Source organism: Patiria miniata, unplaced genomic scaffold (assembly GCF_015706575.1).
Source record: "Patiria miniata isolate m_02_andy unplaced genomic scaffold, ASM1570657v1 HiC_scaffold_25, whole genome shotgun sequence".
Taxonomy (NCBI): Eukaryota; Metazoa; Echinodermata; class Asteroidea; order Valvatida; family Asterinidae; genus Patiria; species Patiria miniata.
Genome location: NW_024037064.1, coordinates 9651260 through 9661717, shown reverse-complemented (window position 1 = coordinate 9661717; position 10458 = coordinate 9651260). Strand labels below are relative to the sequence as shown.

Genomic DNA, 10458 nt, shown 5'->3' with positions numbered 1-10458 from the left:
TGTTGTCACGATGTTCACGCGTTTTCTGCATTTTTTTTCTGTAACAGAACTCGAAGTCTTCTCGATTCATCACAATATCATGGGGGCACACATCGCAAAATCTATTGCAGTTTTTCCCAGTTGGGCCCCATTGAATGTCTCGCTGTGTCCATTGACTTAAGAAATTGTAAACAGCTAGTAGGCCGAAGCCATAGCTAACTGGAAAAAAAATACAACTTACAAAGGCCGTTTCTGGTTGGGGAAGGAAAGGGGGCATTATCATAATATCCCCCCCCCCCCATTTAACCAAGCAGTTGACATTTATAGGTGAAACACTGAATAGAAAAAAAAGGATATGTCAGAATGTCCATTAGGAATGGAATAACAAGGAATGCTCCATAGTTCATTCGAATTGTTTATTGCTTGATAGGTTGTAATCAGTTTGTTAATTAATAACCAACTTGTGATCAAATTGACAAGAATTTTAATAATTATAATTATTAATTAATTCATAACTTCGAATCGTTATGACACTTCGTCACCGTTTTCACGAAGAGCCACATATGTCAAAAATAACATTTTTTTCGATTTTGATTTTTTTTTCAATATTTTACTTTAAAACAATGTACGTATTCATTTTGACATGTTTCTATAAGCAAAACATCATTAATTTCCAAGTTACATTAATGTTGCAAGGGGCCAAAATCTCGATAAATGAATTTTGCGAAGAGCCACATACATATTGGCCCTTTGAACGCGTACAAAACCCATTGCACGGAAATACGTAAAAGTAGGTCAAATGAGATTTGCGTTTTCACGAAGAGCCACATATAATATCTATATCTTTGTAACATTTTCAGCTGCGCGCGCGTACTCACTCGCGCCTATGGAAATACACATTGAACAGAAAGGGCCAATATGTCGGAAACCTGAATTTGCGTTTTCACGAAGAGCCACTACTAATTAATTTTCACTAATTAACTGCTGAATTAAGTCTTATTACTGGGTTCATGTAAATATTCAGCTCACACAGAATAGTGTGATGGTTTCCTTGCTTCACAAAGTTGTTGCAAAGTGGTATTTTTTGCAGTTTTAAAATATGAGAAACTTCATTTGCGATTATCTCGAAAACACTTTTTCTTCAAAATCGACATATGTGGCTCTTCGTGAAAACGGTGACGACTTGGTGTAGCACATTCTCCTGGTCTGCAAATAATGACAATACGTCACGATGACGTAATAGAAATTGATTTTAAAATAGTTTTAGCACCTTCCACGGTAGTGCATGTAGCTTCTGTTGACACGTGATTTTTTTTATAAAGACTATATATAAACCTACACTGTGAACAAAAAAAAGGAAAAATACATGTTTTGAATATCCCCATATTCCCCTTCCTTTCGGCAAAAAATGGCAAGAAAAAAATCTCATCGGCAAAAAAAACTGCACAGTGTTATAAGTGAAGGTCGAATCGTTACTGTAGGCCCTATATGCCACATTTCAGCACTTTAACATAGTTTGGATGAATTTCTATGTAACCATTATTTAGGTAGAGGGAGTTTATTTCCTGGATATCGACCCGGGGTAGTCTGAACTACAGTATATACAATAAATATTGATGTGTGCAATGGTAAGAATAGTTTATGGCGGTTACAGATATAACAGGCATGCAACTGGGAAATCACAAAAAAAGAGGAAATTCAAATTTTCCCCCGACTTTGTACAGTGTTTTTCTATTTTCAATGGCACACATGGGAAGTAAAAAAAGAGGAAATCAGCTGATCCGAGGAAAAGTTGCATACCTGATATAATCATCTTTTCGGCAAGGCAAAGCCTAGGAAATTAACATACCATCTAACACCGAATTAAATTATTCTTTATGTTGCACAAAATGTTTAATACGGAATTATTTGTTTTATACAGCGCCTGAATAAATTCTTGAATCTGATTATGTGGTAGTATGACAGTACAATGGAACTACTATTTACCGTGGAATGGAACTTCTATTTTTGCGATGAAACCGGGCCATGTGTTAACTTGGGATCAATCATTTTAATGCCACGTGAACAACGACCTACCAATCAGATGACAGGGTTTTATTCAGATATATTGATTTATTCAGATTTATTCAGTATAGTGTTAATTAATGACTTATCAAAGTCTTCACATATGAATTATTTATATAACATACATCATTTTAAAGGCTTAATTTTCAAATTGTTTCAATGCATGTTGGTGTCCCGAATACTTTACTTCAGTTTTCATTTTGCCAATTATTAAGATTATTCCAGAGCTGATTTGGTATTCATGCGCTTTTCCATACTCATAAACAAAAACTATAAATGTGAAATTACATGTTTGATTACAGCGTCACAGCAACATGGTGAATTATCTTTATCGAGTACCAGTCAGCCACTGCCAGCTGCCCGTCTGATGTGAGTGTGATTCCCAAAGGGGCATGCAGACCCTGTGCGATGCACTTGAGAAAGCCACCTTGAGGGTCATAGTGGTGGATATGACGCGTGCTAGGACCATTTTCCATTGCAACATAGATACCTGAGCTATCAGTGTACACACCGTTGCAGTATTGTACTGGTTCATCATTCATGGTGGGTTTGATAGTGCGTCGTGTAGTGCCATTGCCATCAGCCACATCCACTGCCTGCGATTTATCACTGATGACAATTCTATCGTTGCTGTCATCAACAGCTAGAAAGTACGGTTTAATCTTGACTGGTATGGTGCGTAGGAGCTCACCATCAGTGGGGCTGTGCTCAGTCAACACCATTCTCCTGACATCACCCACTACAATGGTATCGTCATTCTTGACTGCCACAGAGTGGAGGTCAACTGAGGTCTTATCGACCTCATCACTCGGTGGCACCGTTGGGAACTCGTATGCCAGCGTGTTGTCGCTGTTGAACACCTTCACATGGGATGCGCCTTCCTCAACAACCACCAAACGATCGTCGCTGCGTGTAGCTGCGATGCCGAGTGGACCTGTATGAGTCACGATGTAAAAAGAAACAACAGCTGTCAATGTTCTATTTGGATTGGAACTTAATTTTTTTTTTAAATCAACATTGAAATCTGAAAGAGTGATAATTATGATTCACGTTTGTTAAGTTACAAACGCAGAATGGTCGGACCGCATCTTTTTCATATGTGATAAGCTTTGCAACAATAATCAACTGAAAATGCATTTAACACCTTTTCAACCTGCAACAAGAGGGTGCTCTCTAACATTTTATGCATCACCGGTAGTTTTTTTTCTTCTAAAGTACAACCTAGCCAGATCCAAAAGCAAGTTCACATCTTTTTCCAGTTTTCAAATTATAACGCACTTCCGGTTTGTACCAGAAGGAAGGGTTTCGTGAATTTTCACGTAATATCAAAAATAAAGACGCTTGATTATTCTATCAATTCCTGTAAAATCAGATATCTCACAGTTGATTATATATTGATTTTCAAGGATTAAATCTAGAAACCTTTGATACTTGTAATCTGACTCGATGACGTCATTCCCAGAAATCTCAAGAGCTATTTTAACTGTGCTATTTGAAGCAAAACTCTGGATTGCAATTGTTTAACCCTAAAGGGGCCGGGTTATTTTGACCATCTCTCAGCCGGGGGGGTGGGGGGATTCGGCCCCCCCCCCTAAGATCTCGGCGATCGAGTGACGAAAAATTTTGAAACTCGGCACATGCATAGAGCAACTCTTCCTAAACATATCCAAGAAATTTCATGACTATAGGTCAAAGGGTTTTGGAATTATGGCTAATTAATTATTCATATGTACGAATGGCAATTCTGCTCTGTGTACACGACGTATATGCAAAAATTCAGTTTTCACGGCGCGTAGCGCTGGAAAATTTTTCGCTACGCGGCAACCCTTGGTCCGATTTTTATGTTTTTGGTATCAAAAGATGCGCAAAGCTCGAGGCTAAAAAGTCATAACAGCTCGGGTCGCGAAAAATTTTTTTTAGGAGCTATCACAGAAAATGTCACGGATTCCGCCCCCCGGCCCCTTTAGGGTTAAGGTTTGCAGATCTTTTCATTGTATTTAACTTCCGGTCTGATGACGTCATAATTTTTTCGTACACAGGTCCTGCTTGCATAAAGGTCATCATATATATTCAGTTTGAAGCGATTACCGCAAACGTCGCCGGACAGCAACTGAAAATTCATTTTAAACATTTTTGAACTTGCCGCTAAAGGGGGCGCTCTAACATTTTATGACGTGATCGGTATTTTTTGTAAAGTACCACATTAAGAGACTAAACATCGTTGAAAGCAAGTTCACATCTTTTTCCACTTTCAAATGATAGGGCACTTCTGATTTGGACTGGAAGGAAGAGTCACGTGATTTGAAGATAAAATGAAGATCCTGGATTATTCTATCAAACCCCGTAAAAGTCAAGTTTAGGTCTCTCACGGTTGATTTTATATTGATGTTCAAGATTAAATCTAGAAATCTTTAATTGCTAGTAATTTGACACCCGATGACATCATCACGACGTCACAGTAACAAGCACCACTGATTGAGATGAGGGTCGATTTATGTTGAAAGTTACAAGTTCATACCATAAACAATTTCGGAGATAACCCACAGATAGTAATTGTCCGAAAAAAAGGAAGGAAAGAAACAAGGAAGATTTATCAGAACAATCCTCAACAGATGTTGTGCCCGACCACTCAAATACACACTGTCAAAAGTTTAAGCTTTTCTGTTTATATATGCCCCAGATTGTGAGGCACGAAATGTTATTCAAAGATTTATCTTTCAGTTGAATAATGGTAAAAATTAAAAAAATCCTGATGACAACAATTGAAAACGTGAACCAGCGTATTGTATATTTTCAGTTTGTATATACATTTTGCACGATAATTCATCAATTCCAAACTATTAAATGCATTTTCTATGTAACTACCAAATGCATTTTTCTTGAACTTTCCATGTTTGGCACCAAAAAAAAGCGAACCAAATCAATGACGTTAAATTTCCAGTTGGGTTGTTCACTTTACTATGCATTTACATCCCCCACGTAATCAATAGCAAGGTATTCCATAAAACATCTTTTGTTTCAAAACAGTTTCATTAGATTTTCATCTGTATTCATGTTTTTATTTTGTATTGAAAATTGAAAACAAACCGATAATAATGAGATGTGATGATTTTTTTACGTACATTGTAATATGTAATTCTGCAGATTGCACGGTAATTTAGACTTACATCCTTGCATCGGGATCGTGCTTTTCTGGTCGCCATCGATGCTGCAGATTACAACTCGTTTGTTGCAGTAGTCAGTCACTGCAATCTCATCAGGTTGACGAGCAGCAATCCCCCAAGCCCCATCAAACTCTCCTGGACCGCTTCCGATTCTACCAAACTCCCGATCGCAGCACAGCTTCCACTCAACTTCAACCACCACCTCACCCAGACTGATGCCACCAACACCCTCACTCTGCTTGAACTTCAGAAATGCAAGCCTGTTGTCAACTCTAGGCATTCTCTGATCTGCCAACAATTTCAAGTCTTTGCTGATTGTGGGATAGAGTGAGAGAAAGTCACTATCCGATGCAGTCCTTGTCACCTCTCTTGCTGTGTCTAGTGAATACTGAAATCTCTCCGCAGCCAAGCCCATAGTTTTCTCATATTCGTCCAGTTTTTGTCCACGATCTGTTTGGATGTTTTTGATGTCATTAAGGATGCGATTTTCTTGAGCCGTTACCTCTGCTCGTATCTCAGCTGCTCTGTCTTGCACTTCTGTCCTGACCCTCTTAACTGTGACACCCAAATCTTCTTTTATTCTTGAGACTTTCTCTTGTGATTTTTTCAGTTCCTTCATTTCGTATCCAAGTGGAGAAAACAGTTCAGCTAACGACTGTTTGTAGGTCGATGCGGCTTGATTTCTGTCAATGTACGAGTGTTCTGGCTTGCAGTGGTCAATGACAGTACAATCTCGGCAGATCAACACTTCACATGTCATACAAAAGAACCTTGTCACTTCGCCTTCATGTTTCGGACATTTGGGATGTTGTTTCAGGTTTTCTTTTGTCAGTTTCACCTTTCCTTCACAAATGTCCTCCAAAGTAGCTATTATGTGGCTTGATGAAGTAGCAAATCTTTTGTGTGAACTATGACAACGTGAGCAGATATTCTGGGCACAATCCAGACAACGACGTGTTGCCTCATTGCCATCATCACATGTCTCACAGAGCAGCTTTGTGCCACCCGAACACACCAACTTTTCCTGCAGTTCCAATTCCTCTACCAGACCAATCAGATGAAAGTTTGTTTTAAGACCCTGCACACCCACCTCAGGAAGTTCCGTCTCCTGTCGACACACAGGGCAAGGAATCGCTGTAGCACCCTGGTGCTTCGTGCTGCAGTATTTCAGCAGACATTGCTCACAAAAGCTATGCAGGCATTCCAGTATCTTGGGCTGTTGATATCTCCCTTGACAGATGCTGCACTCAAGATGATGTCTGCTGATCTTCTCTAGTGCTGAACTTACTGCACGCCCAGTCGCCATTTCTGTCTAATAAATGTGAAGAAAAATATTTCATTTAAAACATAACAGTGATAAAAACGTATCACTCGTATGTTTCCCTTTATGGGTGGGGACCACTAGTAATTGACAGGATGTGTTTTTGCATTTGAAATGAATCGATGTGTGCAGGAATCTCAAGATGTAAATTAAAAAGAAACAAGTGCAAAATCATATCCTTATCCATAAACTGCACCTCCTCTTCAAAACATCACATATTTCATTTTATCTGTGATGCTTCCTTGGATATCTGATATTGTTCGTTAATCTGGGAAGGCAGAAATCTGAAAGTGACTCTATCATCTAATGTTGCACTTTATCATAATATGTCAAATTTCTGAATGCAAAACATCAATATACATGTACAAAGTTAAAGTTGTAAGATGCTCCATTGTGGCCCATGAATAGGCCTATTTTTTCCTGGACATCCTTCGTATTTAGAGCCACACAGCAATGCAAATATAGTAATTATCATGGACAGATATGGATACTCCAATCTTTCGCATTATATTTTTTGAGATAACATCATAACATGACATGGTTTCGTCTTTATCGTTTTATTTTCATCTCCATTATCATCTCCATTATCATGATAGCCGTCATTCGTTTTTAAAACATGTTAAAAAATAATAACAAAAAGTGTGCTGTACTTGTACGTTAAATCTATAGTCCTGTGCATCGAGCAATGCCATTAGCATTACTCGATATATTAACAGCCATACATGTACATGTACATGTATTAACAAGTACATGGAGTACATGTACATACATGAACGTGGTATTACAACGTAAAAAATGCCTCATCAGAATTTCACAACAAAATGCTTCTCCAGGATTTAAGGAAGACAAAGATTATTGTGCTCACGGTACTCACATTTATCCGACGTTCCTGGTTTGGATGGCAAAATGATGTTTCTGTTGAGTCGAAAGGAGCGAATCTTTAGTTTGGTTAATTTCAGGCTCCAAACACTCAACGCGGAAGTCATGGAAGTAGAAGTCGAAGTGAAATGTAATATGAAGAGCGCCTCCAAGTGACAGCACGGCAATTTTTCCTATGCATGGTACAGTAGATAGATTGTGTTCGTGACCATGGAGGTAGGAAACACGTGACCATCTGTTCGAAACTTTTACTTACTCTGAATCTGGGCCAAAAAAAATGCATCTAAAATTAATAAATAACAAAATAAACCAATACCGAGGGCTTTTATCAAGCGTCATCGCCAGTGCATTCGAATGTATTTTCAAGTTGTCTGCCCAACTCTCTCTTTGTAACCGTTGAGGGGGTAATTGTTTGATTCTCGACTGCTGGACTATCAACAGGGATGGCCTTTTTTGTTTGGCAGTGCACTCCTATTTTCCCATCTCTTTTAAAAAAAGAATCTGCATTTAGATAGGTATATATATTTGTAATTTCCATTTTACATTTTTTTTTTGTATTAAAAAAAAAAACAATTCTCCATGCATTCATTGTTTTTAAAGGGGGGGGGGGAGGCGGGGGGCGTGGGGATGCATGGATGTGCTGGGGAGGTTTCGAAATTAGATATAATGTATTAGATATAATGCATTAGATATAATGTACACATATTTTTAATTTCCATTTTACATTTTTTGAATTTTTAAAATTCATTAATTGTTTTTTGAAGGGGCGGGCGTGGGGATGGATGGGTTGGGGAGGTTTTGAAAGTACCTACGTCCATTGAAAAACCAACACTTCCTATTGAGGATGTCTAAATGAGCCTGATTCCTGATGTGAGGGCGGTATAGGATCCGGAGAAGCTTCCATTTTCTTTTTCATTTTTCTTTAAAGTAACCGCCGCTCATTGCCGGAAATGGGATATCTGAGCCCCTTCTACTCTTTTATCTTCATTTTTTATAACTTCTAAACTGCATTTTTTTTAATTGCCGCATTTTCCCAATATAATTGTGGCGGAAAACATGCACATCTCATATGAATCACGGATGTTTTAAAGATTGATTCTCCGAGTCATTCTCTATGAAAAGTCTATTTGCGATGAATGCACACAAAAAAAAAACAAAGAAAAGTGATATCCCCATGAAACCATGCAGTTGCCTTTGACTTTTATTTAATTCACTGTTTGCAGAGTTCGAGACTGACCATCTGGCAAGTGGCTGTATGATGACCTCTCCTGGATTAAAGCTCATAGAAAATTGACTTGTCAGTTCTTATTATTGTGCAGAATTTGGATATCTCATCATCATTCCGATTCAATTTGTTTGCAACTTGTTTGTTTTATGTTGCCACATCTAGGGCAGAACGTGGGCAGAGATTTGGAGGTGATTCACACTCACAATTGCGAATGTACAATTGAAACCCGGCCAGTGCTTTTAATAACTTTCTTTTCGAAATTGAAAGAAGACCCTCCACATTTGCTGCTTTTGAGGAGAAACCCATGTTCACTGTCAGACGTTCAAATTGCTTCATTTATTCAAAACTGAAAGATTGTTTGGCAAGTTTGAGATTTTGCCGTTGCGTATTGCTTTTGTTTTGTTTTGGTTTTGCCACAAGCAACTTCTTGACTCATGTTTTTCATGTACTATATCAGGCTCATATAATATAACACTACACGTATTGTTCAGGGATCGACATGACAGCGAATACAGAATTAAATTGTAAAATCAAACTTTCAACCTAATTCCAGAAATTTTAATGTATCTTTTATCATTTTTGACCGCTCATCTATTGTTTTTACTCTCCACGCAGTCCATGGCTCCTCCTTCTACAGCAAATACAATTAGGGCGCGGTGCTGTCATAACGGTTTCGTATTGTTTAATCTGCAATTACCTGAATTCTTTGTAATTCCAAACTGTGTTCCCAAAGAGTGTATTTCCTGCTAAGCAGTAAAACACAGAGAATGCAGACAAACAAAAATGACCTGTCAAAATTCAAACGAGGTGATCGCTCAGAGACACACAGCATTATTCCACACCATTCAAAGCGGCCGTTTTCATTAGAATATGATTAAAAAAATGTAAACAAATACATTAACAAATTCATTAAACTTTGTCCTCGCGTTTCAACACGTTTTTGTTTTTGGAAATGGACTCGATTCGAGTTGAACATAGTCCGAATCAGTCACTAGCCGAGTCTGACTCAAACCGAGTCCAAAAGGTAACGAGTCTGATGCCAGTCACGAGTCAAACAAAAAAAATAAGCAAATAAACTGACTCGAGTCCTCCAAAATATACCCGCCTGAATCACCTGAGGGGGGGGGGGGGTTGATAATTCAAAGTACGTTTGCTGAATAATTACTCCTAAACTTATAATGCGACAACTTTTCCTCCCATTCCCCATTTTAAATTGAATAAATTCGTATTGCCAAAAATACACAGAATAAATTCAATTACATAAAAAAAAACCGCTTCTTTGCCATTTAAAAACTCCCCCATCAAATTCAAATACAGTCTCAATAACAGGACCATTTAATTAGGAATCGAAATGTTAAGTGTCATTTAAATATGTCCAAACAATTAGAGTGTTGTCTGCTAAATGAGTAACGCCTACCTTCTGTAAGTCATTTAAAAAGTTGAACAAAACATACAGTGAGCACATCATTGATTAGTTTGAAGAAATCCCCGCTTTATTGAAAATAAACAAGTTTTTTAGCCAAAATATACAGACAAACAAGTATAGTGTAGTGCATTGTAGACGAGTGTACGGTATTCGAGTGCGCGGTCGATCTTTTGGAGTTCGGTCAATTGGCACTCAAGGGTATTTATTAGTATCATCCCGTGTCAGGCTTGTGTGACTCCTTCTGTTTGCACAAAGTCAATTGCATTCGCGTACTGGTATCGTGAAGCCCTGTGTATCGACCTTAAACATACACAAATGCAAAGTACAAGCCTGCATACAAAACATGCACCACAGTTTAATAAGCTATAGCTGTAGCATTTAATTGTTTCAAAAACAC

General features: G+C 38.1%; 1 protein-coding gene across 1 annotated transcript; it reads right to left on the bottom strand.

Annotated features, from left to right (window-relative positions):
• Positions 1–2061: 2061 nt before the first annotated feature.
• On the bottom strand, positions 2062–7519 carry LOC119733207 (tripartite motif-containing protein 72-like). The gene is made up of 3 exons (XM_038206794.1): positions 7403–7519; positions 5211–6519; positions 2062–2977 (listed from the first exon to the last, which is right to left on the bottom strand). The coding sequence occupies exons 2-3, from the start codon at positions 6511–6513 to the stop codon at positions 2340–2342; spliced, it is 1941 nt and encodes a 646-aa protein (XP_038062722.1). The 5' UTR covers positions 6514–6519; positions 7403–7519; the 3' UTR covers positions 2062–2339.
• Positions 7520–10458: the final 2939 nt, after the last annotated feature.

What these genes read in the sequence shown, in the direction of transcription:
- LOC119733207 (XM_038206794.1), bottom strand. Translation starts at nt 6,513, where the DNA reads ATGGCGACTGGGCGTGCAGTAAGTTCAGCACTAGAGAAGATCAGCAGA. An exon ending in CACGATCCCGATGCAAGGAT is followed by an intron (nt 2,978 to 5,210) that starts GTAAGTCTAAAT and finishes TGACTCATACAG; the next exon opens with GTCCACTCGGCATCGCAGCT.